This window comes from Rhinopithecus bieti, unplaced genomic scaffold (assembly GCF_001698545.2).
Source record: "Rhinopithecus bieti isolate Rb0 unplaced genomic scaffold, ASM169854v2 scaffold_7681, whole genome shotgun sequence".
In the NCBI taxonomy this organism is placed as follows: Eukaryota; Metazoa; Chordata; class Mammalia; order Primates; family Cercopithecidae; genus Rhinopithecus; species Rhinopithecus bieti.
Window position 1 is genome coordinate 2813034 of NW_016806571.1, and position 16733 is coordinate 2829766.

Below are 16733 nucleotides of genomic sequence, written 5' to 3' on the forward strand. Positions count from 1 at the left end.
CAAAGTGCTGGGATTACAGGCTTAAGCCACCGCGCCCAGCCGAGAGTTGCATTCAAAATGGTAGGGGAGGCAGGGGCGGTGGCTCACCCCTGTAATCCCAGCGCTTTGGGAGACCGAGGTGGGCAGATCACCTGAGGTCAGGATGTTCCAAGCCAGTCTGGCCAATATGGTGAAACCCTGTCTCTACTAAAAATACAAAAATTAGCTGGGCATGGTGGCACATGCCTGTAATCCCGGCTATTTGGGAGGTTGAGGCAGGAGAATCGCTTGAACCCGGGAGACAAAGGTTACAGTGAGCTGAGATTGCGCCACTGCACTCCAGCCTGGGTGACAGAGCGAGACTTCGTCTCAAAAACAACAACAAAATTGCAGGGGAGGGTGGGGGATTCCAGGCAGAGGGTATAGGAGGATGCGAGGCCTGTGAGGAGACCAGCAAGTGTGAGGCAGCGCCTTCATCTGGGGAAGCTTGGGAAGCAGGGTTTGGTAAAGAGAGAGTGCCCATCTACAAGGGTCCTACCCACCATGCTTAGTAGTTTGGAATTGACAGAAATTGGGGTTGGGGCACTGTTTTGACTCGAGTCTGGGACTGTGGGGGAAAGCAAGATTTTGTATACACTAATATGAAGAATTCATATATGATGGGCTGGGGAGAGGGCTGGAGACTAGGAGACTGGTTGGTTAGGAAGCTGTTATCAGAGAGGCCTGGGGGAAGTACTAAGGATGAGGAGAAGGGTTGGAGCTGAAACATGTGGGGAGGGAGGAGCTTGGGCATAGGAGAGATCAGAGGGCCTCAGTCAGGGCTTAAGCCCTAGGGCCTGGAAGAAGCAACTGTGTAGAGTATGTTGTATTAAAACAGACATGTGTCTCCATGAGTGTGTGTGAGAGAGACGGTATGTTTGAGCGTATCTGTGAGTAGCCTGGGAGTGCAAATTGGAATTGATACCAACTCTCAGCTCTCACACTTAGCTTCTGTGATGAAAAGATTGTCCATTTTCTCCTTTAATCTTTACAATAACCCTCATACTGGGAAGGGAGGGATAGATGACAGAACTAAATTTTGGAGAAGTTCAGAGACTTGCCTAAGGTCCTATGGATTGCCAGGAGCCGTCAGGACTCAGTTCCCCGGAGACATTACAGAGACTTCTCAGGTGACAGTCCAGAGCCCTCCCAGGCGTGGGTAGGCCTCAACCTGTACAACTGGCTTTTGGAGGTGGACAGGAGCTGGGGAGCCCCTGAGCGCCTGGGGTCACTCTTGCAGGAATCCTGCCTTTGCTCGTGTGCTAGCTGAGCAGTCTCCCACTCAGTGGAGTGTGTGGAAAATACGGCCATCCTGGAGGTGTTGGAGCCACCCTGAGCCTTCACCCAAACTATCTGATCCCTTGAAGATCCATTTGGGGGTAGGGGGAGGAAGCACATTTTCCTTACACTCTCACTACGTCCCGGGAAATATCCTACCGAATGGAAACCACTGTGCTTCTCCGACCCATGCTGCTGTTATTTGACGGCTACGTATTTTTATTTTATTCACACAGTTTACATTCAAAGTCAGAGACGGATGTGAAATTTGAAAGATTTTATTCCCTAACTACAGACAGCTTTAAGAGGCTGAATATCTGCCGCGACCACCGCCCCCAGGCTGGGAGGCAGCAGGGCAGGGGAGAGCGAGGGGCTTTGGGGTCGACCTCCCCGGGGAGGGTAGCCCCAGGGCCCCGATGTGCCCTCACTGGCCCTTCTTGTAGGCGTTCTTGATGATGGCGTTTTTGAACAGTGTCACCAGGGGAGTCTGGCTCTTCTCGGAGGTCATGAAGCCGCCGTAGCGCTTGTCCTTGGGCGGGCTGCCCCAGCGGAAGTGCTCCATCCTGTAGGGGCCCTCATCCTTCTTCTCGGCCGCCACCAGCAGGCTGTGCTCCAGGTCGTCGGCAGGGCCGTCGGGGCCATCCCCCGCCCGGGGCCGCTGGCCGGTCAGCTCCCTCTTGAACTCCAGGGGGAAGGCCTCGGCCGACTCGTCCTCGGCGCCACTGGGGTACACCTTCACCGGGCGCCGCTTCTTGCCCACCGGCTTGCCCCAACGGAAGTGCTCCATGGAGTAGGAGCGCTTGCCCTCGCGCGGGCCCGGCTCGGGGCCGCCCTCAGGTAGCAGGCCGCGGTCTTCGCCAGCCGCGACGTCCTCGCGCTTCCGCGCTGCGTCGCTGCCGCTGCTACTGTTGCGTCGGCCGAATCGGTCCCAGCGGAAGTGGCCCATGACGTACTTCCGGGGGTTCTCGGTCAGAGGCTGCTCGTCGCCATTGCCCGGAAACACAGGAGTCTCGGCCGAGAGGTCGGGCTTGCAGGCCCGGATGCACTCCTGGGGGAAGACGCGAGGGCATGAGGGCAGCCCGTGCCCTGCACCCCGGCCCGGCCACTGTGCGCGTCACTGCACCTAGGCCCTGGCTGCCCTCGCCACGTGCCAGGGACACAGGGCGCAGTGTCGGGCGTGTCAAACGTCGAGGCTTCCCTAAAGAGCAGGTCTGCCCACCTGCTTTCTTGGCACTCGTGGGCATCTAAGATCTTGCCACCGACTCTCTTGTCCCATCCCCTGCATGCTTCTGCCTGGCAACTACAACAAACTCCCCATCCCATTCCGTGGTTTGTCTAGCCATCTACCCATTCCTAGCTTTTGTGAATAGGACCAGAGTCTTATTGTTATATGCCTGACATAAAGGAGTGGCTCCAGGAAAGGCAGACAGGTGGTAGTTGTTGGCACTTAATGAACATTGAGGGCAGGGCGCAGTGGCTCATGCCTATAATCCCAACACTTTGGGAGGCCAGGGCAGGCAGATCACCTGAAGTCAGGAGTTCAAGACCAGCATGGCCAATTTATGGTGAAATACCATCTCTAGCATAAATAAATAAATAAGCTGGGTGTGGTGGCGGGCGCCTGTAATCCCAGCTACTCAGGAGCCTGAGTCAGGAGAACCACTTGAACCCGGGAGGTAGAGGCTGCAGTGAGCCAAGATCACACCACTGCACTCCACACTCCAGTCTGGGTAACAGAGCAAGACTCCATCTCATTTAAAAAAAAAAAAATTGAATAAATACATATGGTTTAATTCAAGTCCAGGAGGGGAGTGGGGCTGAAATTTGGGGGATAATCTCTCCACGTGATAGAAGTCTGGCTACTAAGGCCCATATTTTTAAACATATTTTAAATAATGCCCCAACCTTACCTCAGTGATGGAAAACCTACTTTATGCCCTACCCCAGCTCCATCTCTGCACTAAGCCTCCAAAACTGCACCTTGGTTCTTTCACGACTTCTGAGCTGATCTCTGAGAGATACCCCAGTGAGCTCTGGGGCAAGCTCATTTCCCTGTAATCTCATTCTGACTGGAGGGAGGGGTGGAAAGCTAGGGTTATTTCCACCTATGTGGAACCTGTGTCTCTGCTCCTTGTCCCTGGAGGACTCAATTGTGGTACATATTTGCTTAGGAAAATGGCTGCGTAGGTTGCAGCCTTGAGTTTTCAGTGATAAAAAGATGAAAAGCTCACTGGCTGCTCTCTTACTTGAGAATAACAAAGGAGAAAATAAAAGGATTCTACCCACTCTGTTGAGCTGGACATTGCCGACTCCAGGTGTTTAGAATTACAACTCTGTGGAATGTTAACAATGGAAAAAACTAACTTACACTCCCCTCTCCTGGATGGATAATGAAACAGGAGACTCAGAGAGATGATAGGACCTGGTCAAGGTCCCACAGCTCACGACTGGGACTAGAACCCATGTGTCCTGACTGTGTCCAGTGCGCCCTCCCTGGTGAGCTGTGCAGTGGGTGTCTCAAGTCAAGAGACTCTTGGGTCTTTCTGAACTGGAACTCACAGAATTCCCTGGACTCTTTGTTTCTATTTTATATTACACATGAAAATTGGTCTGTGTCTTTGAGGACCTCATTCTATCTTCACCTTAACTCAGCTTCTGCATTGACAAAATACACAGAATGTAGTTATGTACATTCCACCCTCAGCACCTGCCAGGTGATGGTAACAGGATTAAAATCCCAGTCACTGATAATAACAGTGTGGGTTTTTTGTTTGCTGTTTTGTTTTGTTTTTTTTTTTTTGTTTTGTTTTGAGACAAGGTTCCATTCTGTTACCCAGACTGAAGTACGATGGTATAATCATAGCTTACTGTGACCTCAAACTCCTGGCCTCAAGTGAACCTCCCAAGTAGCTGGGACTACAGGCACATGCCACCACACCTGGCTAACGTTTTTATTTTTTGTAGAAATGGGGGTCTCACTATGTTGCCCAGTCTAGTCTTGAATCCCTGGGCTCAAGCAATCCTCCCACCTTAGCATCCAAAAGTGCTGGGATTACAGCCATGAGCCATCTTGCCTGGTCTCAGTGTGCCTTTTAATCTCTGGATTTGGCATCATTACTCATTTATGCCCCCCACCACACACACACACACACACACACACACACACACACACCCCACACACGCAGATACATACACCCTGTGGTGACCTGGAGGGAGCTCCTATCTGACACAAAGGGCCTTCACATGCTCTGGAAAGACTGCAGGGGAACATGGGGAAGGCCAGTCCTCCAGAAGTAGCATGAGACATTTGGCACCAATTACAGGAAAACAAACAAACAAACAAAAAAAAAACGGTCCCCTGGTTTTTCCTTCTTCCAGAGATGATTTGAAGAACTACCTGGCTGGTTTTGCAACTGGTAGTAGATAAAAGGGTAAGAAATATGGAATGAAAATGGCAAGTGATATGAGCTTCTTAAAAAGGAATAGTTTGGGAAGCTAAAGATTTAAAGTACAGAATAGATTGAGGGGGCAATTATTGTTCTTATAGCACCATCTCTAGCTTAAGGGGTTCAAGTTCTCCATAGAAGATGGGGCAGGAAGTAAGGATAACTAAGCAGAAATTGTGGACTCAACCCCTCTCCCCGAAGCTGCTTCCTTCCCTCATTCCTTCTCCCATTTCTTACTTCACTGCAAAGGTTCGCTCCTGCCCTGGGTTGAATCACGCCTATCACTGGGAATGAATTTCCCTTTCCCCACACCCCTTTCTTTTGAGCTTTCTCAGCTCCAGTCCCATCTGATGTCTAAGCCAAGATGGCAGTCATGGCCCACGTACCAGCAGGTTGCTTTCCGTGGTGAGGTCCTGACACTGGCTGCTCTCCAGGCACCAGCCACGCACTTCCGTGGAGGCTTGAAGCAGCAAGGCCAGCAACAGGGCCCCCGAGCGGCTGCAGCACGATCTCGGCATCTTCCAGGCAGGCTGAGGCACTGCAGAAGCAAACAAGATTGGTGGGACCCCTGCAAGGAGCAAAACAATGTTGGCCACTCACCAGGAAGGACCTTGAGCCAACATTAACAACACACTCTCTTGTGGAGTTAAAGGCATTTTAAGGACAGGAGCAATGCTGAGAAAGGAGGTGTGTAGTAGGGTGGTGGTGTAAGTTGTGGTAAGGAGGAAGAAATGGACCTGGGTAAACTGTGGCCATTTCCCTGTTGTCTTCTATTAAAACGAGACGCCTAAAAAGGTTAAGGCTGGAAACTATTTTGGGGATTGCTTGGTTCTGCCCCTCCCATGAGAGATGGGAAAATTGAAGCCCAAAGAGAGACAATTACTTTAATGTTCGTGACAAGGTACGGCTAAGCTCCTAACAGAGAACTCTTCTATTTCACTACATGAAGCTGTAGTTCTGACATGCCAGATCTAAGGGGTGAAAGCAACTTGGGAAAAACAGAGGACCCTGAAATTCCTGCTCAAGATGGTCTTTTCCCCTTTTATTCCACCAGGATCCTATCATTCCTCTGAAACTCTATTTCCTATGAATATTGGGTTGACAGCAAAGCAAATAAAACCACTGGCCAATTTAGGCAGCATTTCAAGCAACCTGATTTAATGTCCTGCACACAAATTACTCTGGTGATCACTATTATCCAGACTCCAGTAACTTTGGAGAGCTTCATTTATAAAGCAGATCTCAGTTCTTTTAAATCTGGCTCATCTTCTGAATAAATCACATGTCAGATGTCTTGTTCTCTAGATCTCTGAAATGTGGTCTGAAATGGCAGGATTTGAAGAGGATGCAGGTGTGGAGGGGAAAGAGAGACCAGAAGGGAATTACCTCCTGGGGGAACAGCCGCTGCAGATACTTTTGAAGAATCCAGAAAGTGCCTGTGGGCAGAAGCTGAGGTCAAGATACCAGGGGACAGTAAAGAGGGGTCATCCGTGATGCCTCTAGTCCCTTGCGCCCACCCCTTTCTCCAGCACTACCCTCGCACTGCCAGATTTCCCTTAACCAGGTGGATGCCCTGAAGCCATCTCGAGGGCTGAGATCAGCTCACCACCAACCCTACAATCATTTTGGATTTCAGAAGATCTTCTCAGCCAGCTGCTAGAAAGAAATGTAATTATATGAGAAAAGTGATTCACATTAAAGCGTGGATGACTAAGTGTCTTGTCACTCCTAATGAACGCTGGCATTTTAAAATAAGTTTGCCTAAAAGAAATCTCTCATTTGGGGAAGCGTCGGCCAAATCTTTTTTATATAGGGGAGGCTTTGGAAATGAAAGTCCTCCGAAGCGCTCATTGTCTACTTCAGGAGGCCACTTCCTTCTCTCTGCCCCACCCTTGCCCTATTCCCCGGGCGCTGGGCCAGCGCAGGGCTCTCTTCTGAAGCGTTGCCGGGCAAGGCTGAGCATTTTCAGAGCAGCCATTAGATGGCGCTGGCAGCCAGTGACTGGCCCAGGGGCGCTTCTGCCAAAGGGGCAACTGAACGAGCGTTGGTCCTCTCCTGGCTCCAAGAGACAGGCTGTTCCCATTGTAGCCTGCCAGTGATCCAGTTAAAGCACACAGTCCAAACTTGGTGGACCAGGCAATTAGATTAAAGCTCCAAGTTGACCATACCACATTTAGCTCTGAAAAATGCCCAGATGTTACAGTCACAGAAAAACGGTAGTTACATATGTCACCAAATGCAAATGTAAAGTAACATATTAGTAGAGGAAAAAAAATAAAATCATACAGGTCTGATGGTTCCCTCAACTATATTTCAATTGTCGTCAAAGATAACTACTCTGGAGTGATTTCCATTTGCTAGAAGCAATGACTTCAGGCCTTCCTGGAAAGCCCCAGAGAGCATTTCCCCTCCTTATGCCCTGTGGGCTGTGTTGTACAATTTGGTAACATATTCACTCCCACCCTCTCAGAGCTTATATTCTGATGCTCAACCGTTAGATGGTTGCTATTGCTAAAGTTTCAGATTCCTCCCTGAAAGATGGTTTTGTGTTTGCATTGTATATTTTGCTTATGTATATGTGTATTTGCTTATGTGTATTTTCAGTTTTCTACAATGAACAAATATTACCTTTTTGTGTCTTTTTTTAAAGCAACAAATTTTAGGGAAATATCAAATGTTATGCTTTTAAAGTAGGGCAAGTATTATAATCCAAAATGGAATACTCTGGAAAATAGAAACTTGCAATTTGCTCATCCAAAGATTAACTTTATAGTAGAACTACACTTATTAGAACTTCATAGGTGTGAGCTCAACAAATCATTTTGTTTGTTACTCTAAAACTGCATGCTAGCCTTGCCCTTCGGTAAAGATTAGAGGAGCACAGGGGCGGAGTTTTGTCCTTACACCATGACATACATGCATCGAGTCCTATAACAAAAGTATCAAAGGAATATTAAGTCATTAAAGTGGCCATAATCTGTGCATAGCTTATAAACTGACAAAAAAAATCCACACACACTTTTATTTTCCTTGGCTTCTTCCAGCCATTCTGTAAGAACCCTTCCTGCCCCATTTAAACATGAAGAATTTGGGGAATCCAAATGCCAAATGGACTGTCTCTCCTTCACTGGAAACGCCCCTTACCTGAGCCTTGATCATTCCAAATGGCTGCCTGCGCCCTGAACCCAGGGTCTGCTCCATAAACGGTCCACCCCTGGTTCTGTTGAGGGCATCCGAAACTGGACAGTGCATTTCAGGACCTGGGACAGCTCCCGCCCGGCCACCTGTTTTTAACCCCAGTTAGGTCTTGGAGAGAAGAGACCCAACTATTCTGCATTGTAATTCACCCAGGAATTTATCATAGCGCGGCCACCTCGGGTGCGCTAGGGTGGGCAGGGAAACAAGGATTCAGGGGTCTGAATCCAAAAAACTCTGGAAGGTAGGGCGTTCACTATGACTTTTATCCTTTTCTTTGCTGCCCCGTTTCCAACATTAATTTGTGAGAGCGTGTATGAAATTTGACTTTCAAGAAGTGACATCTATCCTGGAAATTGGGAGGAAGAGATACTAAAAGACCGGGCTGGCCGGGTGCGGTGGCTCACGCCTGTAATCCCAGAACTTTGGGAGGCCAAGGCGAGCCGATCATCTGAGGTCGGGAGTTTGAGACCAGCCTGACCAACGTGGAGAAACTCCGTCTCTACTAAAAATACAAAAATTAGCCGGATGTGGTGGCGCATGTCTGTAATCCCAGTTACTAGGGAGGCTGAGGCAGGAGAATCTCTAGAACCCGGGAGGCAGAGGTTGCAGTGAGCGGAGATCGCCCCTTTGCTCTCCAGCCTGGGCAACAAGAACGAAACTCCGTCTCAAAAAAATAAAATAAAATAAAATAAAAAAATAAGACCAGGCTGTCCCAGGACCTCCTAGCAGGCGCTCGGAGCCTCCAGGGCCCTAGCAGCCTGCGATCCCGGTTTCCCCACATGAGTGCCGTGAACCCAGACCGCGACGAGCCCCTGGGGGATCGGAGGCCGCCGGCTCCCTGGAGGCAGCGCCTGCAGCTTCGCGGCCGTTCACCCAGGGTCCCTTCAGCTCAGCTGCCGGCAGCTTCTCACGCCGCAGTCGGCACAGAAAGTTTGCCGAGAACTCGGGACCGCGGAGAGCCAGAGGCGCTCAGGTCAGCCTTCGGAGCCGGAGCCGGCCGACTGCATCGCGAGGACGCGGACAGGGAATCCCGGGGAAAGAGCGCGGTTCCCCCCGGCTGCGCCCTTACCTGTCCCGGGAGGCTGGCTGCTCTCTGAGGACGGAGACGCTCGGCGGCCTCTCTCGCTCGCTGCTCTTCTATCCCTCCTTCGCCGTCTCTTGGTCCCGCGCTCCTCTGTCCTTATATACTTACCGAGCTCTCCTGGCGGGCGCAGGACCTTGACCTTCCCGGCAGCGCACGAGCAACAACCCGGGCCTGGGGAAGGGGGGCCGCGGGGCGTGGGAGGGGGGCTTCCAGACGGGGGACGAGCGCAGGGGAGACGCGCCTGGAAAGGGGCTGGAATTAGCACTGTCCTGCCGAAGGCGCACCTGGCGGCCCGCCCTCAGGAAGAACTTAATTATGGATGGCGTTGGGTCTCCGCTTAGGACGGGCGGGAGGCTTAGCACCCCCGTGTGGGGCAGGTTAGGCAGCCTCTGAGGTCATTGAGGCGAGGGTGAAGTTACCTGCGTGCGTGCTGGGGCTGGCATCTGCCTGGTTCTCATTCGGTGGTAAATATCACCGCAGACGGGATCTGTCCATCTGCACTCGGGAAGGCCTCCGATTTCCCCATTGTTTGGAAACTGTGATGCGGAATTTGTGGGGAATCATATTCTCTCTGTTCCACTTTGGGAGGGGAGGAGGGAGCAGAGGTCAGGAGCCGTCTTGGGGGTGTGAAGGTGAATTGCACTGCTCCCCCCCGGGCCTGCTCTCCAAGGGCCTAGTTTGGGGGAGGCTTCCTTCTGTGCTCCAAGCCTCAAGGAAAAAGTCCTGTTAACCTTAAACCATTAAATGGAGAGAGGGTGATGCTGTGAAGAGCAGCTGAAGTGCTGATAGGGTGGTCTAGGGACTCAGACAATTTTCGACATCCCCCTTGGCCCTGGTGTTCTGGCTTGGCTTTGGTTCCAAATGTCAGACCAGAGAGAAGAGGACAGCACTCAAACCAAGCCTAAGAGACTCTACCTTAACCTGGAGTAAATACACAAAACCAAATGTGCGATGTGGTGGGTGTGGGAGGGAGTATTGGGACTAAACTGTACTTCAAGTGAAGACACTTGCTTAGTCTGCCAAATGCCAGAACTTTCCTGATTCCGCATGAGATGCTCTTTTAGACTCCAGGACTCTCTTGTGGATTCAGCTTTTCTGGTGACATTGGCTTTACATTCAGCAATCCTTTCCTTTTGGACCACAAGAGAAATCCAAGCTCCTCCACAGTAGACAAGGTGCTTCATCACCCAGCCTTGGCCCCTTTCCAGGGCCATTTCCCAGTTCTCCACCTTGCATCCTGGCACTTCAGCATGCACAAACATTCACACTGCTAGAACATGGCTTTCCTGGGTCTCCATTGTCCAAACTGTTTCCCCAACTAGAACATCCTTCCTCTCTCCAGCCATCCAGGAGCTTGACTCACATCAAGATGTAGCCCATCCATCGGTCCCTGTTCTCTGAAGCCCTCTTTGGCCACTTTTCCTACCAGGGGCATGAGGTATGACCTCCTCTGACTTCCACAAAAGTCCATCCCCATCTTGTCAGTGCATGTGGTTGTTTTAGTCAGATATGTATTTCTTAAAATTTGTCTATTTCATCTAAATTATTTAATTTATTGTCTTAAAATTATTTATTATATCTTTTAAGTATCTGGGATCTATAGTTTTGTCCCTTTTCATCTCTGATATTGGTTATTTGTGCTCTCTTTTTTCTTGACTAGTTTTTTTTTTTTTTTTTTTTTTTTTTTTTTGAGACAGAGTTTCACTTTTGTTGCCCAGGCCGGAGTGCAATGGCGCCATCTCAGCTCACCACAACCTCCGCCTCCCGGGTTCAAGCAATTCTCCTGCCTCAGCCTCACAAGTAGGTGGGATTACAGGCATGTGCCACCACGCCCGACTAATTTTTTGTATTTTTAGTAGAGATGAGGTTTCTCCATGTCGGTCATTGCTGGTCTCAAACTCCCGACCTCAGGTGATTCACCCGCCTCAGCCTCCCAAAGTGCTGCGATTACAGGCATGAGCCACCGTGCCTGGACTCCTGATTAGTTTCCTTAGGGGGTTATCCACTTTATTCATCTTTTTAATAATGCATTTTGTTCTGTTAATTTTATGTACTATATGTACACTTTTTATTTCTGAAATTTTACTCTTATTATTTCTTACCTTCTACGTCTAATTAGCTATTCTTTTTCTGTACTCATGAGTTGGACATTAAATAAATACTTTTACTTAGATAATTGATATTGAACCATTTTTTTCCCTCTTTTTTTTTTTTTTTTTTTTTTTTTTTTTTTTTTTTTTTTTTTTTTTACATTGCCTGGGCTGGTTTTCAACTCTTGGGCTCAAGTGATCCACCTGAGCCTGCCTAGTAGCTGGGACTGTAGATGCATGCCACTGTGCTCAGCTCCTTTATTCTTTTTTTTACATATGTATTTATGGCCATATTTTCTAAGTACAGCTTTGTATGCATCCCACAACTTTTGATATGTCACATTTCAATTACCATTTGTTTAAAATATCTTTTTATTTTCACTGAGATGTCTTCTTTGACCTATAGGTTATTAAAATATATTCTGCTTAACTTCTAACCCTTCCAATTCATACCACCAACTTAGAAAAAAAGAAAAAACTTCTAAACCTTGGGGATGTTCCAGTCATGTTTTTAAACTAATTTTTTGCTTAATTCCCTAGTAGTCAGAGAACATGCTCTGTTTGATTTCAGATCTTGAAAATTTTTTGAGTCTTGCTTAACAGATAAACATAGGGTTCGTTTTGATTAGGGCTTCGTGTGCACTCCAAAAGAAGTGTCTCACTGCGCTGTATTCTGTGACCCTGTATGTTCTCAAATATTCTATATCCTTGCTCTACCTATATCCTTGCCGACTATTTGTCATCTTATTATGTTAGGTACTGAGAAAAGCATGCTTTTGAAATCTCTTCACTATTTTTGTGGATTTTTCTATTTGGTCCTGGCATAAAAACAACACAACTCAGCCAGGCACAGTGGCTCACGCCTGTAATCCTAGCACTTTGGGAGGCCAAGGTAGGCGGATGACCTGAGGTCAGGAGTTCCAGACCAGTCTGGCCAACATGGTGAAACCCCATCTCTACTAAAAATACAAAAGTTAGCCAGGCGTGGTGGCACGTGCCTGTAGTCTTAGCTACTCCGGAAGCTGAGGCAGGAGAATTGCTTGAACCCGGGAGGTGGAGGTTGCAGTGAGCCAAGATCGTGCCACTGCACTCCAGCTCGGGTGACAAGAGCAAGACTCTGTTTCAAAAAAACCAAAACTCTATGAATTAAATGGTGAATGTGGGTGGAGGGTAATGTAGGATTAAGGATAAAGATGGCAGAAAGGGCCAGGCGTGGTGACTCACGCCTATAATCCCAGCACTTTGGGAGGCCGACATGAGCAGATCACGAGGTCAGGAGTTTGAGACCAGCCTGACCAACATGGTGAAACCCCACGTCTACTAAAAATACAAAAATTAGCCAGGCATGGTGGTGCGTGCCTGTAATCCCAGCAACTTGGGAGGCTGAGGCAGGAAAATCACTTGAACCTGGGAGGCAGAGGTTGCAGTGAGACAAGATTGCGCCTCTGCACTCCAGCCTGGGCAACAGAGCAAGGCCCCATCTCAAAAAAGAGGAAGAAGAAGGAGAAGGAGAAGGAGAAGGAGAAGGAGAAAAAGAGAAAAAAAGAAATTCTGAAATCCAGCCTGGCACACGTGACCACGTGACCAGTTCCTTCAGGATGCAGTTCCACTGCCTAGGATGATTCTCCGAAGCTCTTGGTTCCATCCTCTGGGCTCTTGGTTCCATCCTCTGGGCTCTTGGTTCCATCCTCTGGGCTCTTGGTCTATTCTCTGTGTTAGCATTCCTTTTCCATAATAGCCAAGATTTACACCTGAATAATTTTCTTGTTTTTTTCCTGCCTATGATATTTCAGGGGTTCAAAAGCTTCTTTTTGTTTGTCCAGCTTGATCACTGCTTGTCATATGGATTAAAAGGGGCAATTCATGTAAAGCTCTTAGAGCAGGGCCTGGCCCTAGTTAGTCCTGTACAACTGCTAGCCCTTAACCTTAATACTATGGGAGTGCTGGTGAGAAGGGAGGGGGGCAGGGGGGAGAGAAGGAAGTTAAGAAAGAAGGAAAGAAGGGAAGGAAGCGAAGGAAGGAAGGAAGGAAGGAAGGAAGGAAGGAAGGAAGGAAGGAAGGAAGGAAGGAAAGGAGTGAAGGAGGGAAGGAAAGAAGGCAAGGTTGGAAGGAGGAAGAAAGGGAGGAAGAAGCAAGGAAGGGAGGGAAGGAAGAAATAAAGGAAGGGAGGAGGGAAGGAATGAAGGAAGCAAGGAAGATAAGAAAGGAGAGAGGGAGGGAGGGAAGAAAGGAAGGAAGGAAGAAATGAAAGAAGGAAAGAGGGAAGAAAGGAGGAAAGGAGGTAAGACAGGAGCAGACCCAGGGTCTTTTGGACAGGGTAGCTGATGGGCTCGTTGGGAGACCCTGCTTGTGAGGACTCCTGGGGCCAGGGCGATTCACCTGCACCTGGCTGCGGGTGTGCCAGGTGGCTGTAGACGTAGGGCTGGGGCTGCTCTCATCATCCCAGCTTTTCACCTTTGAGGTTTTAATTGGAAAAGAGATGTCACCAGCGTGTGAGTGCGTTACAAGGGCAGGTGCAGGGGAGGCTGATGACTGAGAGGACAGCAACAAGGACAGGGTGGTAGAGAGCCCAACATGGGGCAATGGGTGAGGAGGTACAAGGAGGGTGGCCTTGCTGTCAGCCTCCAGGTATTGGGGCTGGTAATGGGGGACATTACACTGGGAGAAGAGAAGACTTAGGGATGAAGCTGCCTTGTGTCTGTGTTTGGGGGACCTTGCTGGAGCAAGCACCAATTCATGCTTTGAGGATCTGAGCGAGGAGCCCCAGCTCCTCCCTGGGACGCCCTTCTTCACTCTCTCTCCATAGTCTCCATGGACAAGCTGGGGGCAGCTGCCATCCCTGCCTCATGGAATAACAACTGTCCCTTCTCGGAGCTCCTTAGGTTCAGCCAGGGCCTCTTCCTTCCTGCTGTTGTTTGGTCCAGAGGGGCCCTTGGGACTGCTCAGCTGGTGCCCGTTGCCTGCAAGGACACAGCTACCATTATCAGTGCCTGGTAGAGAGTTGGTGCTTGAAAAATATTTGTAGAGCGAGGGTAGAAGGGGATGAATGAGGAAGGGAGACCCTCTCCCTCTTACCCCTCAGTTTGCAGAAACTCATGATTCTCTAAAACCCTCTTTGTCAGAGGCGTTTGAAACAGAGCAACTCCATCTTGAATAGGGACTGGGTAAAATGAGGCCGAGACCTACTTGGCTGTATTCCCAGATGTTTAAGGCACTCTAAGTCACAGGATGAGATAGGAGGTCAGCATAAGATACAGGTTATAAAGAACTTGCTGATAAAACAGGTTGCAGTAAAGAAGCTGGCTAAAACCCACCAAAACAAAGATGGCCACTGAGAGTGACCTCTGGTACTCCTCACTGCTACACTCCCACCAGTGCCATGACAGTTTACAGATGCCATGGCAACGTCAGGAAGTTACCCTACATGGTCTAAAAGGGGAGGGATAAATAATCCACCCCTTGTCTAGCATACCATCAAGAAATAACCATAAAAATAGTTAACCAGGCCGGGTGTGGTGGCTCAGGCCTGTAATCCCAGCACTTTGGGAGGTCGTGGTGGGTGGATCACGAGGTCAGGAGTTCAAGACCAGCCTGGCCAAGATGGTGAAACCCCATCTCTACTAAAATACAAAATTAGCCGGGCATGGTGGCAGACGCCTGTAATCCCAGCTATTTGGGAGGCTGAGGCAGAGAATTGCTTGAGCCTGGGAGGTGGAGACTGCAGTGAGCCGAGATCGCGCCACTGCACCCCAACCTGGGCGACAGAGTGAGACTGTCTCAAAAAAAAAAAAAGTTACCCAGCAGCCCTCCAGGACGCTCTGCCTATGGAGCAGCCATTCCTTCATTCCTTTACTTTCCTAATGAATAAACGTGCTTTCACTTTGCTCTATGGACTTGCCCAGAATTCTTTTTTGTGTGAAATCCAAGGACCCTCTCTTGGGGTCCGGATTGGGATTCCTTTCCGGTAACATTTCCGTACTCCCTCTGCAGGACACGTGAACCTGAAACAGAAGTGCCTCCTCTTCGTTGTGTCTGAATGAGAAATAGTCCAGTATCTTCCCCCTGTATGTGCACGTTCAAGAAATCCTGACTACTGCTAAAATTGCACTGGGGTTCAGAAAATGATACCCCAAAATATGGAACTAAAGAAGCAGCTCCAGTTCCTTTGAAGAACCTTCAAAATCTCACCCTGATCTTCCCCTCACTCCCTGTCTTTCTGATTTTTTCCGAAACACCAGAAGGTACTGTCTTTGGCATTTCCATATCTGACTAAGGAAACTTCTTTCCAAAAGAAATACAATTGTCTGAAGGCTCCCTTCATAGGAATCTCATCAAATAGCCAGAAAAGAAAGATTAACCACCTGAGAAGAGACTGGGAGTATCACCACCTCCAGACAGACTTTTCATCCATTTTCCTGAGGGCAACTCCCAGAGATAGTCTGGGGGGGGGCGGTGGTTACCCGTGTAATAAGACAGCCTGCTTTCACAGTGATTTTTCTGTTTCTCACCTTCACACCAACTACCCAAAGAATAGAGAGGAACTTTGTCCCAGGCCATTGTTCCTTGGGCGCATTCACTTTCCCAGAAAATCATTTACTCAAATGCCCCTCATTTTCCCTTCCCCTATCAAGAAATATATGGAGGCATCTAGACCTCATTGAGTTACTGGGTAATCATTCTCCCGCCATTCTGCCGTGCTATACACATGAAATTAATTTGTTTATCTTGTTCCCCTATTAATCTGCCTATTAGCAGTTGATTTTCAACAAAACTTCAGAGGCAGAGTGAAGGGAGGAAACTTTCTCTTGGCACCCACAATTGTCAATAGAAACCCTAATTAACAATCTCTCTGAGGGAAGCCCGATGGGGTTTGCAGGGCAGACATGGAACTGCCTCCAGAAAAGGGCCTGAAGCCTGAAGCACAGCAGAGGAGAGGGTTATTGGTGCCCCAGATGGCCCGACAATTCAGGCGGATCCCACTGCCCTGCTTCATCCCTGCAACATGCCCTCCCCAGTCTCAGCCTTTTCATTGAGCTTCTCCCATTCAGCGCTGCAGCTGGGCCACTTCACCAGCCTTCGGTTTGACCTCAAGGGCAAAGAGGAATCAATTTGTGCAGAGAACTGGAATGAAAGAGATTTCAACTGACCTTTGAATGGGGTTTTAATTTGCTTTATTCCAGCCAAAGGGGCCTCGTGAAGAGACCCTTGAGACTGCTTTTATCCACTAATGCGCACATTAGTGCAGCAGTCTGGGCCAAGGTCTGCCTGGTGTGGGTGCCGCGGAGCACAGGGGGAGGGCCAGAGTCCATGCCCCTCCCTAGAGCAGGTTTTCAGCACCCTCAGGGCCCAAAGCAGAGTCAAGAGTGGAGGAAGAGCCTGGGTAATATGGTGGAACCCCATTACTACAAACATATATATACACACACACACACACACACACACACACAAAATTAGCCAGGTGTGGTGATGCACGCCTGTAGTCCCAGCTCCTTGGGAGGCTGAGGTGGGAGGATCCCTTGAACCCAGGAGGTGGAGGCCACAGTGAGCCGTGATCATGCCATTGCACTCCAATCTGGGCAACAGAGCCAAACCCTGTCTTAAAAAAAAAAAAAAAAAAAA

At 49.1% G+C, this 16733-nt stretch overlaps 1 protein-coding gene across 5 annotated transcripts; it reads right to left on the minus strand.

Annotated features, from left to right (window-relative positions):
• Positions 1 to 1553: 1553 nt before the first annotated feature.
• On the minus strand, positions 1554 to 9368 carry POMC (proopiomelanocortin). Of its 5 annotated transcripts, none has more exons than XM_017876844.1 (4): positions 9010 to 9368; positions 6129 to 6178; positions 5129 to 5280; positions 1554 to 2344 (listed from the first exon to the last, which is right to left on the minus strand). In XM_017876844.1, the coding sequence occupies exons 3-4, from the start codon at positions 5258 to 5260 to the stop codon at positions 1721 to 1723; spliced, it is 756 nt and encodes a 251-aa protein (XP_017732333.1). In that variant the 5' UTR covers positions 5261 to 5280; positions 6129 to 6178; positions 9010 to 9368; the 3' UTR covers positions 1554 to 1720. The 5 variants fall into 5 exon arrangements, with proteins under 5 accessions (XP_017732333.1, XP_017732331.1, XP_017732330.1 ...); XM_017876842.1 differs by having other exon boundaries at positions 5129 to 5310; XM_017876841.1 differs by lacking the exon at positions 6129 to 6178.
• Between the last annotated feature and the right edge of the window lie 7365 nt (positions 9369 to 16733).

Bases quoted from the DNA above. Each gene is read 5' to 3' on its own strand.
- POMC (XM_017876841.1), bottom strand. From the start codon at position 5,260: ATGCCGAGATCGTGCTGCAGCCGCTCGGGGGCCCTGTTGCTGGCCTTG. The intron at 2,345-5,128 runs GTACGTGGGCCA...GTCTTCCCCCAG, and splicing joins CCACGGAAAGCAACCTGCTG to GAGTGCATCCGGGCCTGCAA.